The following is a 16,926-nucleotide window of genomic DNA, read 5'->3' on the forward strand; positions in this document are numbered from 1 at the left end:
CCTTGCCCCGTGCAGTTCGCAAGCCTGCCGGCCGGCCGTGATAAGAACGGAGGAGCGGTAACGGTGCAAGGAGGAGGATAACACCTGCTCAAGGCTCAGCCCGGGGCCGGCGACAACACGGCCGGCAGCTTTGGGGTAGGTGGTCTGCTCCGTAAAGCAGGACTGAGCACCCCAGCCGCACTCAGCTCTCCGGGGCCAGCTTTGCTAGTTCGCGCTGCCGGCGCCTCTAAGCCCACCAAGCCCCCCGAAAGGCAGCGCCGGCAGCGAGCGGCCGTGCTGATCCTCGAGCGCGCAAAGGAAATTCCAGCAGGGTCTGATTACTGGGGTAAGGAGCCAAAAGATTATCTGCAGCTTAGGCGAAAGCTGCTCCGAAGCCCAGGCACCGCGAGAGCACGTGCGGGAGCCGGGCCACCGTGGCAGCGCAGGGCAGGACCTGTCAAAGGGCAGCGAGCTCCCCAGCAGGCTGGACACCACCACGCTCTTGTGCTGGGAGGCCAGGATGTAAACCGTCTGCTGGGCGGCCTTTCGGACGTGCTCCTCGTCCACCTCCTCCAGCTTGCTGTGGATGATGCTCATGATGTCGGGCACCTGAGGGAAGAGGAGAACGGTGGCATCCCGCTGCGGGCCAGGACACGCCGAGCACGTGGGGTCGCCCTCAGATGCTCCCTGCAGCCAGGGCACGCGTGTCCCTTCCCCTCCATCGCAGCCCAGGCGGGGAACGGGACTTCAGGAGACAACACGGGTGGGCAGACCGTCAGGCAGGGCAGCTTATCTTCCCGACCGAACCACACGCAGAACCACGGACCTCTGTGGAAGTCACGGATCCCTCCCCACCCTGCCACCCAGGAGACAGAGGAGGCTGCAGAGAGTATTCCCAGGGGAAAAGGGAGCCAGCAAGGACACCCTCCACCCCGGAGGCACGGCCTCCTGGCAAGGCGCTCGCGCTAAGCCCCAGCCTCGACACGGGCGCAGCGAGAGGAGCTCAGCAAGCGAGTTCCTAAGAGGAACTCGAGCTGAACGCAGGGAGACACCTCGGCACTCGCTACAAGCTGTAAAACGCACGTTAAGACAAATAGGAAGTTCATGTGCAGACCAGGCCTGGCAGCAAATTCCCGAGATTAAGTGCAGAGCAGCCGAGCGCTCCGTCCCCAGCTGCGCTCGGGTCTGCCCCACAGACTCCGGGGCTTAGCATCAGTTCAGATTTCAGGATCTGGGCTGGACTGGATCTGACCAAAAGGTGAGTCATGTAAGCTGGAGCAATCCCATGTAGGAGAGAGGCTAATAGGTAGCGAGCAGGACTTTAGCAGAAGCTCTAGCGCAAAAAGAAAGCCCAAGGAGTAGCTGGAGACCTGGTGTTTCCAATTACTGCGAGAGAAAGGGGGAGCTTAGCCCTAAAGGTAGTGGATTAGACAAAAAAGCCTTCTGTGTCCAGCACCTCTAAGCCCTGCAAGCATTCAGACTGGTTTCCCAGCCAGGAACCCTGGGCTCCCCCAGAGCTTGCAAAGGTTTCACAGGGAGCCCGAGCCCTTCTGGTAAAGTGAGCTTCTCTGAACTCCTCAACCCGAGCGAGAGCCAGACCGGAGCCGGCCTCGCCAGCAGCCGCCGCCTCCTACCACACAGCAGCCTTCCCCGACCGCGAGGACGGAGGAGGAGAGCGTGAGCACGCGTGCCCACGGGAAACGAGGAAGGTCGGGGCGACAGCCCCCGAAAGCTTTGGGGACAGTGTTCCCCTGGCCAGAAACGCAACAACAGCAGCTGATACAGACGGGTTAAATGGCTCCCTTCTTCCGTCAGGGCTGGACTCCTCCCTGTGCTGGGCATCACGCTCTGGTCAAGGGCTGGTCCCTTACTGGTGCATCCCTGCCCGCACCAGAGAAGCCCACCAACCCCAGCAAACCAGGTGCCGGAGCTTCAAGTGGGAAGTTATCCGGCGACGCACATGGAAAGAACGGGAGGCAGCGCAACCCGGCTGGAGCTGCCTCTCCAGGGCTGGACCACGGAGGCTGGAGCTGCCTCTCCAGGGCTGCGTTTGGACAACGGAGGCAGCGCCGAGGCCATGCAGCGGCAGCTTACCTTCTCCTGCAAGACACCTCCGCGCTCCTTGAGGAGGGAGTTGATCATGACGGTGGCTGCTCGGGAACAGTTCTTATCGGGGTCCGCCAGCCCCTCGAACATGGCGAGCAGGAGGCTCATCAGCTGGTCCGGAGGGACGCGCTTCCCAATCACCTAGGCAGAGGGCAAGCGGAGTTAAGCAACGGGGTTTTGTCACTCTCTGAAGCGAGCGGTCCCTTCGGCGACACCGGACAAAGGGGCCCCTGCGCAGCTTCCCCGGCTGCAGGCAGCAGGACAGCCGTTCCTCGGCTCGGTGCCCTGCAGGAGCATCAGCCAGGACCCCAAATCGGCGGTAACGGAGGGGAGCAAGGGCCAGGCTACAGCCCCGAAGGAGGCAAGAGGCCACATGCCCCGTGCTGCTGGCCAGCATGGCCGGATAACCTGGGGCTCTCTTGGGATGGGTTGGGACAGCACAACCAAGCCCTTAACTCCACTCTGGCCCCCCCCCAACCACTGGGAGGATGCTCCCCCAGGTCTCATCACGCTCTCCAGACCTGACGGTGGAATAAGCTGCTCAGTAGAGAAGTTAGTAGGTGGAATGTTCACTGGAGTGACAACATTTGAGGAACGGCAGCTTTTCCAGGACAAAAAGGTACTACCAGCTTCTCTACAGCTGCAAGTCCTTCTGGAGCGATGCTTGCAGAGCTCTCAGCATAGAAAATGGCCACCGAGGAGGAGCTCATCCATGCAGCTCTCTCTCGAGTCACCCTCACCCCATCCCTCACCACCAGACCCCAGATGCTGTCCACCTCACTCAAATCACAGTGGTTTGGGAGCCACATCTGGACCCTTCTGGGTATAAAGTTGCACTGAACCACTTTACCAACACCACTGCCATACTGGGAGGTGGCCAGGAGCCCAGTAGCTGCAGCTCCTGAGCCAAGCACCCCATGCTCCACAGGAGAGCACAGCCAGCGATGGGGCCTCGAGGGCTTCCTTCAGCCAGCAGCTTCCACTGAGGAGCACGACGTACCAAAGTGTCCTCCATGGAGCGTGCTGGGGCCCCAGGCAGGTCCCACAGGGCTGAGCTAGACCACCTCCACCTTAGCTTTTAGATGACATGGACAGGAACTATTTGCATCATCTACAGCAAAGTTTTTGACCCCAGCGGTGGGAGCGTTGATGGCTGAAGAATTCAGGCTGCCCGTCAAGACCCCCGAATGGAGGCACTAAGCTACAGCACAGCCAGGCACGAGTCCCCACCGACATCCACTGTGCCCCCAGAGAGTGTCTGCACAGATGTCCTCGTTGGGGGCCTCATGCCCAAAGAGGGGACCAGCAGCTTCCCAAGGGGGGTGAGATGCTCTGAGCATCCCCTGGCCAGGCCAGAAGAACTCTCCAGCTGGAGGAGAGGAGAAGACCGAAGCGGTTTGTTTCCTGGTGCAAGACTGGGGCTCCCCAGCAGCGTCCAGACCGCGTGGCTGGTCAGAACAGATGAGGCATCAAGTCCTCTGCAGCTCCCGCTCCACCGCTCCACCACCCTGCGAAGACCAGGGCCGTGCTGGATTTGCCCTCCACCTTACCATGGCAATGTTGTTGCAGGTATGGAAGAGAACGGTGAAGTCGGGCTCCTCCAGGCCTTTCTTCAGAGCTTTCAGCCCCTCCACCATCTCATCTCGGTGATCCCGGGCGAAACCTGGATTCAGAGGGAGCATTCAGCGAACAGCATTCCTCGTGTTTTACGCCCGCGGGCTGCGGGGAGCTGGGTTTCACGCGGGAGCTGGCCCAGCTTTCAGGAAGGAGCCAAGAAACCAAAGCTGCTGCCAAGGGCCAGAAGCTCTTGCCCTGCAAGGACCCACACTGCTCTGGAGAGCAGGACCCAGAAAGTCCTCTCCTGGCGCCGCAGGGGCTTCGCTTCTCTCGATGCCTCCGCTCGGGCCATCTGAAGTGGAGGACTGACCTCTCCCGGAGAGAGGGAGAACGCCAGGCTGGAAGGCAGGCTCAGAAACCTGCTCGCCTGCACTCGAGCATCGGAGAGAGCCCTTAAAACTCCCCCGTGATGTTCTCCACCAGCCCCGCTTCTGCGGCAAACCGCGCTTGCGGCTTTACTCCTTCGGGATCACGTACGTGGAGGGATGGGACGCGCACCCCCTCTGCCCAGCTGCGGAGAAGGCGGCTCCCGCTGCCTTCTTGGCGCCCACCAAGACCACCCTCCGCCGCCCGCGCGCCCACCTTCGTAGCACAGCTGGATGTAGAGCAGGCAGTAGACGCAGTCGACGGCGTGCTGGCGAACACTGGCCAGGGAGTCCGAGCAGCGCGGGGAGAAGAGCGCGATCAGGACGCCGAGGTTGTAGAAGGGGATGACGGTCTGCGGGGATGACGAACACAGGTGACGCTAGCGAGGAGAGCACGGCGTTTCCCGACCGCCGCAAAGACCCCCTTCGCACCCCTGCCCACAGGGAGGGACGTACACACGAGCCCCAGCAAGGCTGACAGCAGCAGCGAGAAAGACGTTCGAGCTCTGCCTTTACTTACGCTGACGTTCAGCTTGCTCAGGTAGAAGTCCAGCAAGGCAGCGCTGACCTCCACGGCTCGCTGCCGCTCGTGTTCCTTGTTCGACTTGATCCAGGGGCCCAAATGCTACAGGGGAAGAGCAGCAGAAAGGAGAGCAGAAGCTCGGCTGCTTTGCCATGGCGTCCTTCAGCCCAGCGACCCCTGGCGCACCCGTGGGCTGCGGGAACCGCGTCCCCGACCCCACCAGTTTACCCCGGCTCGTCTGCAGGACAACGCTGGGTCTCTGCCTCCTGGTGAGGCTGCGTGTGCGTGTGTGTCCCCCCCACTACCAGAGACCTCCTCATCAGCCACGTGCTGAGCACCCTTCTCGGGCACGAGCGGGCATCCCCGAAGGGGCAATTGCATGCGTCCTCCCCTAGAGACCCTGCCCCAACCAGGCAGCCTGAGCACCACACCGGAGCAGCCGTGCTGCGCGTCCAGCACCTGCAGGAGGGGAACTAGGGTCACACCGGACCTCACGTCACACGGAGAAGTGAGGACCGGTCTCGCTAAGTCTTGCTCTGGGTCCAAAGCTGTCTCTGCCTCGTGACCTCTGGTCGGCAGGCAGGCACCTCTGCTTCCCTGCTTCTTCCTCCACCAAAGCCAGGCTGCACCTACCGCAAACATGTCCTGCAGCCCATGGGGGGTCAAGTTCCTCTGCAGGAGTCTCTTCAGCAGGTCTTTAAGGGCACTGATGGTGTCACCATACAGCATCTAAGGAGGAAAGATTGATCACAGACTATGCAAGCACTGCATCTCATCCCAGAGAGCCAGCCCAGGCAGGCAAGGAGGAAGAGATCTCTCTCTGCACCTATTCTCAGTCTGTAGGACTCTCCCGGTGTTGGGTGCCAAGATACAGTCACCTCCAGCTTAGTAGGAAAACGCAGCAGCAGAGGCTGAAACCCAGTTTGCAAAATCCACCTTCACTGGAAGTGCTGGACACATGGCAGGAGTCAGCACAGCAGTGGCTGTGATCTGTGCCGAGTGCCAGCAGCTAGCCAGAGCCGAGAACACTAGCACAGATGCTTCAGTGGAGGCTTTCCAGAAGGGAATTTGGTCCTTCTCCCATTTGGGGATAAATTCCAGTGAGCCCAGTCTGAACGAGCCCTTTGAAGATGCTTACAGTTTCCTTCCAGGACTTATTTGGGGATAAACTCCAAAAAAATAAAAACTACAAAGCTTCGTAGGATGGAAGGGAAGGGGAAAAAGATTATTAACTTAAACTTTTAGGCCAGATGCCTGCAAACACTAGCTGGGGACAGTCAGAGCCCCAGGCTCCTGCTCCGCAGCTCACCTTGAAGGAGCCGCAGCAGCGGCAGGCGATACGGTGGAGCACAGGGCTGCTCTGCAGCCACCCAGCAGCTGCAACAACTTCATTAGCAGCATGTTATTTTCATTCATTAAGCACTCAACCACAACTGAGAAGCAGCTGCAGCCTTTCAAAAGCTAGTTATGTAAAGGCCCCTTCTACCCTGCAGGGTTTCCAGGATCATTTGATTTTTTCCCTCGAGGGAGTTCATGCTCTTATTAGCAGCATTTGGACTTGCTGATAAGCTCATATTTTCTCACTTGCTATCAGCGCACAGAAGGGCCAGGCCTTTTCAAGAGATAAGTGAGCAGAGGAAACAGTGCAGCTTGCTTCCCCCAAGGTGCCCAGCTGAATTCAAAACAGGCCTTTCCCACGGCTGATCTGCTGCCAGGGAGATGCTGGGGCCACAGGACCCGACGGCTCACGGGACTGCGAAAAGGCGTCTGCGCGCTGCCCCGAAACCAACGTCCCGGAGCAGCCGTGACCGCAGCTCCCACGCCGCAGAACAAAGCCGAACCACCCTGCTGGGTCGCGGGCGACCCGACGTTAGCTCCGCGTCGGCTTTGTGCTGCCAGCGCTAGCTCCGGGCAGGCAGGCGGGCATCCGAGCAGCACTGGCAGCTCCTTGCATGCCTCAAGCCTGCTGGCGCTGGATACCGCACCTCCTTGTGTAAGGCATTGCCTCCGTTCTCCTCCCTCTCCTTCGCCAGTTCCAGCGGTGGAAGGGCAAGCACGCTAGCGAGGCAGGTATCAATCAGCTCTGTCCTGTCGGGGTCGCTGAGGTGGGGCTCCAGGATGCTGATCCCAGGTTAAGGAAGCAACGCAGATGCACGGAGCGCTACGGGAGTGCTCTTTCACCTGGGTAAGCAGGGAACAAGGATCTTAAAATGCATTCCTGCTGACTTGACTCTACACTCAGTGGCACCGGCTTTAATGGGAAGCAGGCAGAACGTTCCCAGTATCTGTGTCAGGAGCTGTGACGCGCTGAGTATTTTTAACTGGAGCTCAGAAGACATCTTTGTGTAATTGAGAGTGCCGTGCCCTTGGCTCTGGCTTGTACGAAGAACGCTTACTGCAGAGTCCAACGAGAACTGAGCCTGAGAGCGCTGGGGGAAGCTAGCCGGCAGCCAGACCGTCCAGTTCCGCTGTGTCTAGCACAGCTCTAGTAACCTGCCCGCCGAGGGAGAGCACCTCGGCTCTGCCGTCAGACCCGCAGGGCAAACCGGGGAGCGGGGTCAGGCTCTGCGGGCACAGCAGCTCCAGGGAGCGCTGCCCTGCGAGCGGCATTCCCGCGGAGATGGGCGCGGAGGAAGGATACACCAGGTAAGTGCAGGTGATCATTGCCCGCTGGCGAACCGGCGTCCGCATCGTCTCCAGCGGTTCTGCTTTTATGAACTCCTGGAAAGCAGAACAAGGTGATGGTTACGGCCACATCCACCTCCATCCCACTACGGGCACAGGAAGCTGCCTGGAAGCCCGGCCTCCCCAGGACAGCGAGCCAGGAGCCACGCCACATTAGCCCAACGCCCCAAATGCTGCACAACAGCCCCACGCCTCGGGCAACGGAGACGCAGCACCGTCGCTCGCTGCAAGTCTGCTTTCGCTCGCAGCAAAATCCTCCCGCCGCTCAGCTCCCTGCTGGGACCTTCCCTCTCTCGAAGGGCAGGCAGAGCCCGCGCCGCAGGTCCGTGGAGGACAGCGGTACCCTGCCACAGCGGAGCCCGGCAGACGCGTGGGGACGGGGACTCAGCAGGGCAAACGCGTACCTGCCCTTCCCACAAGGTACCCAGGACACAGCTCCAGCTACGCCTGCGCTTAACCCTCAGCAGCGTGGGTCGGGAACCTCCCCCGGTGTCCTCTAGACCAGCCCCCAGCCAGGCCACCCTCCAGGGCTTGCTCTTACCACCATCTGGGCCACAAGCTCAGCTTTGCGGGAGAAGATGAAGTCCCCGCACTTGACGCCTTTGTAGATGGCTTGGCTGATCATGCAGATGCTCCGGATGAGGCACAGCTTCAGGGTCAGGTCCTGAGAGCAGAACCCAGGGTGAGAAGTGAAGACCAGGCTTACCACACAACCGTAACTCGTCATCCCACCCAGCACTGGTGTCCCTCCAAGAAAACTGGTGCTCAGGCTCAGCACAACAGCTTGGTCTGTGCTCTTAGTAGCGTGTGGGCTCAGCTCTCTGCTCTTTATCCACGTTACAGGGTCTCTGGTGACCGGGGAGCAGAAGGACACCCTGTCCCCAGTGTCACAGGCTACCTGGGCACCAGCAGCTCCCTGCTCTCCCTCCTCCCCGCCGAGGCAGCACCCTGAGCACGCAGATGCTCAAGGCAACTGCAGAAGTTGCCAGGAGCTCTTCTTCCTACACAGCTTGGGGTCTAGGACAGCCGACACGGGGTTGAGAGGAAGCACCCCAATTAAAAGCGCTCCCCTCGTCCCAGGCGATGCCCTCAGAAGGGCAAGGAGCCAGGGGAGGGTTTGAGCGAGAAGGTCCCCGGCTCAGGGGCCAGGGATGCTCTGCAGAAGCTGTTAGTGCCAGCGGGAGCCCAGAAGGAAAATGCATTAGTGGAGTCTGGAGAAGGAGTCCTTGGCCTGACAGTTCAACTTGACAAACGCCATTTTTCTTGTTCAGCCTTTAAAAGGAGAAATATAAAAATACAGCCCCTCGTTGCCCCCAGGACAGTAATCTGGGTTTTAATACCTGCCCATTGACTGATTGTTCCAGGGAGAAGCAGGAAAATTAGTTTAGTGGATTTTGGCCGAGCGGTGGGTTGCAGCTCGGTCTCTGGAGTCCCCAAGTTTCCCCCAACGAAGCACGTGCGGGGACAGCCGGAGGGGCTGCCTGACCGCCCCCTCCGCAGGCAGGGGAGGCGAGCACCGTGCCGTACCACCGCCCTGAGCCCCGGAGCGGCTCTGGGGGAGTGGGGGGAACCCCAGCCCTCGCCTCCCAGGGCAGGCATGGCTCGTCTTGCCACGATTGCAAACCTAAACTGGCTCGCTCCCTCCTGGGGACAGCTCTGCGAGCTCCAGCCACGCGGGGCTCGCAGGAAAGGCAGCGCCTCAGCAGAACGGGTGGAAGGCAGCAGGCTCAGGTCTGCCCGTGGGCAGCGAGCTCAACCACAGGCACCCGTGGGAGGCCAGCACAGCCTTGGGTCAGCTCAGGATTTCACCGCAGCGGTGCCCACTCGAGCCACGCTTTCACCTACGGCTGCTGTCCTGCCAGAAAGGCATTTTTTTCCCTTCCCCTCTGCTGTGAGTTTTGGCACTTTCAGGCAACGGTTCCAGCACAGAGGACAGGGCTGGGGAGCTCAGGGTGAGGAGCAGCAGCTCCCGCAGCTCTCCCGGACACCAGGGGCAGAGGAGCACTGCTGTGAGCACAGCACGGGGCTGCTCTCGAGGGGAACCCTGAGCAGGAGGCAGACAGAGACAGCAGGAGAGAGCAGAGAGTAGTTCAGATTTAATGCCTCACACTGTACCTTGGTTTCTACCTTTATTCCCAGAACCTGAACAAGTGAAAAAACAAAACACATTAGCAATGCAGGAGTGAGCACACTCCACAGTGAATGACCTTCTCCCAGGGGGTGCCCACGGGTCCCAGCGAGATCCTTCGGGCAGAGCATCCAGAACAGCCTGGCTGCTCCAGCTCACCCAGGTGTGCTCTCCCTCCCCGGGAGGATCCTCCCCAACAGCTTACCTTAGTGTTGAAGTACTGGAAGATGTTCTTCAGGATGTCCGCTTCGATCCTGGACAGCACCAGCTCCTTGGGTGCGTACATAGCTACGTATCCATAGCACAGGATCAGAGTGCTCTTTACTTTCTCCACTTCGTTGTCACTACGGTCCTGTTACAACAGATGAGAAAGTTAACGGGGGGGACTGCTGGGGAAGCCAAGGCTGGCTCTTCCCAGGTCCCACGAGGACGTGGTCTGCCTGACCAGCTGAAGGTACCCCCTAGGAGACAAGGGCCACTCTGAGCAGGTTTCGGACCTTTGCTTCCCGTCCTTTTGGTGGTGGCAGAGACCTCCAGAGCCCTGATGGAGCATCAGGCGTCCGAGCACGAGCTCCACTAACAGCACATCTCTGTCCGAGGCACGAGCCCCAGTTTGCCACCAAGCGTTACCTGTTAGAGCCCTGCGGGGAAGCACGTGAGCCCCAGCCTGGCCAAATTAACCTGGTTAACTACCATGCTAGAAATCAGCATCCACTGCCCATCAACCAGCGCTGCTGAAAGGCTTCACCTGCACCGTCCCAGGGAGCAGTTCATGGCTGACCCTCCTCGTACCAAAGCCTGAGAAGCAGGGCAGGGACGAGGGATCCCTGGCTGCACGTGGGCTTCCTCGCCCTGCTCCCGAGCTCTGGACACCCTTCTATCATGGGCCAGGGTCTCCTGCGTGCCCACACAAAAGCAGTCCTGTCCCTCGAACACCCAGTCTTAGAGTCTGGGAGTTAAAACAGCCACCCGGGTCAGAAGGTCTGAGAAAAGGCTCTTGCTGCAAGCGCTCGGGGTGCGAAACACCCCCGTCCCCTGGGGTGTGCACACGGCTGCAGGAGCCGCTCGGGGATTTATGTTGAGCACCAACGTGGGTGACAGCCAAACCATGCTCCACGTCAGGCTGGGGTCCCCTGACGGACGCAGAAGCCAAGTTACAGCTTACTCCAGCCCACCCAGCAAGCGAGCAGCTTCACCGGGACGTGAGTCTGCAGGAGCAGACGGCCGAGAGCTGGGAGCTAATGCCAAGCAGCCTCTGATGCCAAGAGCAGCTCTCCGGAGAGGCAAAGGGTATCCCAGCCCCAACCCAAACACACCGAGGCAGGAAATTAACTCCTTTCCCGAGGACCGCTCCAGCACACGCCACATCTGAAGAAGCCTGCGTGAGCCTTTTGCTGCACGCTGTGTCGCAGCGGGGGCCCTTTGGCTCTTACCTTGAAGATACTGAACAGTCCCACAGATTTCTTGAAGACATCAGACCTAACAAAATCTTCCAGCTTGGCCAGGGTTTCCTCCAGGTGATTTATTGCACATATCCCAAAGCAGGAAGCGAGTCCCTGGAGGAAGCAGCGAAAACACATTAGCAGAAAGCTATTAATTCACCAGCCCCAGCTGACACTTAAAGAGAGCCTGTTTATTGGTTTAATTCCCGGCACCTGAGCTGTGCCCAGCTGGGAGCAGTCCTGGCAGCCAGCGCTCCCCTCTCCCAGGGCAGGGACTTGCCCCCAGGGGACACAGGGCACAATAATGCTGTTCTTGTCTGGGTGACAGGCTGGGACACGGCTCGAGAGGAGCCACAGAGGCAGGACAGACACGGCACGCTCTCCAGCGGGCAGATGTCAGCCGCTCCGCGGGAGACGGGAGCCCGGCTGAGTGCTTTGGCTGGAAGCGAGAGCGAAGCAGGCTTAGCAGGTCCTGCCTTTCTGCTCTGCCTCCAGGAGGTCTAGCGAGCCGGGCTGAAACTCCATAAACAGTTTATTCAAGAGCAGCCCTTGACGGAGTTGCATAAGCTGGAGCAAAGCCAGGCACCATTAGCTTGTGTTTGCACTGCACTTAAAGGCAGCTGCGAGCGGGGGGGAGCGCTCAGCAGTGGGGAGATCGAGCTGGGCAGAGCAACGCGGTGCAGCGATGCTGGCCGAGCGCAGGATCCCGCTCGGCTGAGTTTAAAGAGAACCTGGAACACGAGCCTGGCCAGGATGGGCAGGAAAAACTCAACCCTTGCTCAAGTGCGCTAAGTCGTGGCAGTCCGGGGAAGTTCCTGCTGACTGGAAAAAGGGAAACGTAGCCCCTGTTTTTAAAAAGGGAAAAAAGGAAGACCCAGGGAACTACAGGCCAGTCAGTCTCACCTCTGTGCCCGGCAAGATCATGGAGCAGATCCTCCTGGAAAATATGCTAAGGCACATGGAAAATAAGGAGATGACTGGTGCAGCCAACATGGTTTCACTAAGGGCAAATCATGCCTGACAAATTTGGTGGCCTTTTACGACTGCATTACAGCACTGGTGGATAAGGGAAGAGCGATGGACGTCATCTACCTGGACTTGTGCAAACCATTTGACACTGCCCTGCACAACATCCTTGTCTCTAAATTGGAGAGACATGGATTTGATGGATGGACCACCCGATGGTTAAGGAATTGGCTGGATGGTCGCACTCAAAGAGTTGTGGTCAACAGCTCGATGTCCGAGTGGAGAGCAGTGATGAGTGGCGTTCCTCAGGGGCTGGTATTGGGACCGACGCTGTTTAACATCTTTGATGGCAACAGGGACAGTGGGATCGAGCGCACCCTCAGCAAGTTTGCCGATGACACCGAGCTGTGTGGTGTGGTCAACATGCTGGAGGGAAGGGATGCCATCCAGAGGGACCTCAGCAGCCTTGAGAGGTGGGACTGTGCGAACCTCATGGAGTTCAACACGGCCAAGTGCAAGGTCCTGCACATGGGTTGGGGTGATCCCAAGCACAAATACAGGCTGGGCAATGACTGGATTGAGAGCAGCCCTGAGGAGAAGGACTTGGGGGTGTTGGTTGATGAGAAGCTCAACATGACCTGGCAATGTGCATTTCCAGCCCAGAAAGCCAAGCGTATCCTGGGCTGCATCAAAAGAAGTGCGGCCATCAGGTCAAGTGAGGGGATTCTGCCCCTCTGCTCTGCTCTGGTGAGACCCCCCTGGAGCACTGTGACCAGCTCTGGGGTCCCCAACACAAGAATGACAGGGACCTGTTGGAGCAGGTCCAGAGGAGGGACACAAAGATGATCCAAGGGCTGGAGCACCTCTCCTATAGAGACAGGCTGAGAGAGTTGGGGTTGTTCAGCCTGAACAAAAGGCTGTGGGGAGACCTTCTTGCAGCCTTTCTATACTTAAAGAGGGCTTATAAGAAAGACAAAGACTTTTTACCAAGGCCTGTAGTGACAGAACAAGGGGCAACATTTTTTAAACTGAAAGACGACAGGGTTAAACTGGACATAAGGAAGAATTTTTTTACGATGAGCGTGGTGAGGCACTGGACCAGGTTGCCCAGAGAGGTTGTGGATGCCCCATCCCTGGAAGTGTTCAAAGCCAGGTTGGATGGGGCTTTGGGGAACCTGGTCTAGTGGAAGGTGTCCCTGCCCATGGCAGGGGGGTTGGAACTAGGTGATCTTTAAGGCCCCTTACAACCTAACCCATTCTATGAACCCCAGCTTCAGCTCCAGAGTGGCAAAGGAGAGTCTGAGCTGGTGGTGAAGAAGATGCTGCAAAGCATCCACAAGCAGATGACTTTTTAGCAGGGCCTGTAGCGATAGGACAAGGGGTGAGGGTTTTAAAGTAAAAGAGGGAAGATTCAGACTAGATATAAGGAAGAAATTTTTTACGCTGAGGGTGGTGAGGCAGTGGCACAGACTGCCCAGAGAAGTGGTTGATGCCCCATCCCTGGAAACATTCTAGGTCAGGCTGGACAGGGCTCTGAGCAACCTGATCTAGTTGAAGATGTCATGGCAGGGGGGTTGGACTAGATGACCTTTGAAGGTCCCTTCCAACCCAAACCATTCCATCATTCTATGACTTGAGCACGTGAGCTGGAGGTTGCCCAGGAAAGGTGGAGCAGCATCCCCAGCTGTCTGTGGCTTATGGTGGGTGGTCTGTGGTGCTGTCGTGGGTGGTCTGTGGTGTTACGGTGGGTGTGAGGGTCGGTGAAGCACAGCACAAGAATGCAGAGATGTCACCAGACCATCCTGGTGCAGCCAAGAGCTGCTGGAGCCCGGAGAAACATCTCACCAGCCTGCGATGCTCTGGGGAGCAGGGGGAGACGCTGCCACAGCCCCCAGGGTGACACCAGCCCGATGGGCTGCAGCCCAGGGCAGTGGGAAGAGCTAAGTCCCCTCCCTGCCGCAGGGACGGTGCGACCCCGGAAGGTCCGAGGGAGCAAGAGCTCACACCAGCGACACGAGTTAACGCTGCAGAAGATGGGAACATTTCGTGATCCAGCCATGCTAATTTAACAGTTGGCTGTCAAAGCAGGGCACTGAGCCCATCTGACCCCACGGCAAGCCAGGACAGGCAGCCAAGCCAGAAGAAAACTCCTGTATTTTTTCCTGTGGGTCTGGCTTAACTCCCCAAACCTGCGGGGCTACACAAACCCCAGCCCAAGGACAAAGCAGGAGCCCAAAAGCCCTTTCTGGCAGCAGGCAGAGGCTGGCTGGGCTGTCACACATGCAGAGCCAGGCAGGCTGCCGAGGACGGGACAACGATGACAGCTCTGCCCACGAGATGGCACCTGGCAGCAGCGGAGCCCCAGTCCCAGCACAGCCTGGGGGATGGAGGGATGGATGGATGGATGGATGGGGGGCAGCCCTGCGGAGGACTGGGGGACACTGGTGGGTGACAAATGGGACATGAGCCAGCAATGTGCGCTCACAGCCCAGAAAGCCAAGTGTATCCCGGGCTGCATCCAGAGCAGCGTGGCCAGCAGGTCCAGGGAGGGGATTCTGCCCCCTGCTCCTCTCTGGTGAGACCCCCCTGGAGCACTGCGTCCAGCTCTGGGGTCCCCAGCACGAGACAGACATGGACCTGTTGGAGCGGGTCCAGAGGAGGGACACGGGAATGGTCCGAGGGCTGGAACACCTCTGCTGTGAGGAAAGGCTGAGAGAGTTGGGGTTGTTCAGCCTGGAGGAGAGAAGGCTCCGGGGAGACCTTATTGTGGCCTTTCTATATTTAATAGGGGACTTATAAGAAAGGTGGAGAGGGACTTTTTACCAAGGCCTGTAGTGACAGGACAAGGGGCAACAGTTTTAAACTGAAAGAGGACAGGGTTAGACTGGACATAAGGAAGAAGTTTTTTACAATGAGCATGGTGAGGCACTGGAACAGGTTGCCCAAAGAGGTGGTCAATGCCCCACCACTGGGAAGTGTTCAAGGTCAGGTTGGACGGGGCTCTGAGCAACCTGGTCTAGTGGAAGATGTCCCTGCCCATGGCAGGAGGGTTGGAACTAGATGATCTTTATGGTCCCTTCCAACCCAAAAACATTCTATGAGTCGATTCTATGATTCCCCAGAGGAAGCAGCTCTGCCAGCAAACAGCACTCTGTCCCAGTCTGGAGCCACACACCACCTGAGACAGTGTCCCAAGGCATCCCCTACTTCTCACCCAGCTTCAGAGCCCTCTTGCCATTGGGTTGCTGCAGGTGGGCTCTCTTCACTTTTCTGGGCACATTCACCCAGATGCTGCAACCTACCCTACAAGCTATTCTCCAGGAGATACAAGCCCAGGCCAGGCATGGTGGGAGCGGAAAAAGAGAGGTCAGCATGCTAGGACTGCTCTCCTGGTCCGTCAGGATGACCCTTGGGATGTTTGGTACAACTCCTCCTCACCTCCCTTTCTGCCTCCTCATGGTATCGGGCTGTTTCCAGGAGCTCCTGCAGCTGCTTTTGCACAAGGTCTTTGCTGGCGCATGCCCCAAGCGTCGTCCCGATGCATTTATACAGGAAGTTCTGGAAGAGCAAGAGGAACGTTACCACCCCGTGAAACCCTGCCAAGCCCTCGCAGGCAGACTGAGCTTGGTCACACACAGATTACTACTCGCAGCACCCTGAAGGCGCGTGCCCTAAAGCAAAGGTGTTGGACAGAGTCTGGCTGTAAGCAGCTGGGACACTGGGAGCACCAGGGTGCACCGGGACAGAAATCTCATCACAGAGCAGCGCTCGGTCCAAGGAAGAGCCAACTGCGCTCATCAGAGGCAGGAACAGGTATAACAAACCTCTTGTTCCTGCCCAGAGAGAAACAAAGTCACTGCGACAGAGGGACAAAGATTTTCCAGTGATGCCTCTAGAGCCCCCGGTGACCAGCCAAGCCAGGCTCAGCTCCGACTGCTCCTCCATCCCTGCAGAAACACCACAGCCTTCAGCAGCCACCTGCCCGTGGGAGACCTCTTCCATCCTGACCCACCACAGCGAGACCTCCCCTGTCCTCTGCTCTCGCCAGCCTGGAGGTGACCACTCGCAGCAGACCCCTGCACCGGTGCGGTCGAAAACGGGGTCATTCGATTCCTTCCCTTCTGCACCAGAGAGCTCTCTGCCTGGTTCAGCTCGCTTCTTGCCCAGCTTAATTACAAGCCCGTTCACAGCAGATGCAACACAAGCTGCAGAGACTGTGAATCGGGTCTGACCAGCACAGGCAGACCAACACAGCCTGGCCAGGACCCCTCGAGTCAGCGATTTGGCTGTGGGCTGACCAGTATTTCATTTTCAAGCCTGCCTAGCCACCTCGCTAACCTCCTGCTATTTTTTCTTCCCTTCTAAACACCCCTTTCCCAGCACCAAGCTGTTGGCAGAAGGATGCTTTCAGAAAGCATCGAGGGCTGGATTGGCTCTGCCCCTGCTAACAGGACGGGCATTGCCAGCCCATTGATCCCCCCGTCCCGGTCACCTTCTCCAGTGGGAAGCCGTTGTAGCTGTTCAGCTGCCTGCACATCTCCGTGACAAAATGGCAAACCCACGTGTTGTCAGAAACGGCCGCCAGCGTCTCCTGGAGGAACTGCGGGAGGAAGAGCCATCAGCCACAGGCGTCCTAACAAACCTGCTCCTAGCTAAGTGAGGAGCCCCAGCCAGGAGGGGTGAGAGCGATGCAATAAATAAAGCATGTGGGGGCTTGTGTCAGACCTACCCGGATCCTCGTCTGCACCGAGCGAGCACGCACCCCCTGGATCACCACGGGAGGCTGCCCGGCCCTTCGGAAGGCGGGCTGCCCACCCCAGAGAAGATCCTGCCAGCACACGGCCATTGCCCACCCGTTGCCCGCCCCCCTGCAGAAATGTGCCTTTTTCCTCAAGGGTCAGGTCTCTTCCAAGTTAAACTGCACCCAAGTAACGCTGCCATCATCAGAGGAGCAGGATGAGCCCTGCCCAATTTTAATTGCTTCTCCGTGCCCTATTTTAAGGCTCTCCAATTAAGTGGGGAGACACTCCTGGGACCGCTGTTCCACCAGCAAGCCTGAAAGCTCAGTTTTAACTTTTCCTGCAGGAACTGCAAGTCACCCTCTACACTGACCTG

General features: G+C 58.6%; 1 protein-coding gene across 2 annotated transcripts in view; it reads right to left on the reverse strand.

The window, feature by feature from the left end:
* Positions 1-16,926, reverse strand: part of MROH1 (maestro heat like repeat family member 1) — a 56,429-nt gene that overhangs the window by 18,666 nt on the left and 20,837 nt on the right. The window contains exons 19-32 of one of the 2 annotated variants that reach the window (XM_075024166.1): positions 16,304-16,411; positions 15,250-15,369; positions 10,837-10,959; positions 9,609-9,755; positions 9,391-9,417; positions 7,817-7,939; positions 7,232-7,311; positions 6,576-6,711; positions 5,224-5,319; positions 4,588-4,692; positions 4,285-4,420; positions 3,636-3,748; positions 2,074-2,226; positions 434-588 (exon numbers count right to left, since the gene is read on the reverse strand). In XM_075024166.1, coding sequence (XP_074880267.1) covers positions 434-588; positions 2,074-2,226; positions 3,636-3,748; positions 4,285-4,420; positions 4,588-4,692; positions 5,224-5,319; positions 6,576-6,711; positions 7,232-7,311; positions 7,817-7,939; positions 9,391-9,417; positions 9,609-9,755; positions 10,837-10,959; positions 15,250-15,369; positions 16,304-16,411 — 1,622 coding nt within the window. The remainder of the gene's footprint in view (positions 1-433; positions 589-2,073; positions 2,227-3,635; positions 3,749-4,284; positions 4,421-4,587; positions 4,693-5,223; positions 5,320-6,575; positions 6,712-7,231; positions 7,312-7,816; positions 7,940-9,390; positions 9,418-9,608; positions 9,756-10,836; positions 10,960-15,249; positions 15,370-16,303; positions 16,412-16,926) is intronic. The other variant, XM_075024167.1, reaches the window with a different exon arrangement.

Source organism: Buteo buteo, chromosome 3, assembly GCF_964188355.1.
Source record: "Buteo buteo chromosome 3, bButBut1.hap1.1, whole genome shotgun sequence".
Lineage (NCBI taxonomy): Eukaryota > Metazoa > Chordata > Aves > Accipitriformes > Accipitridae > Buteo > Buteo buteo.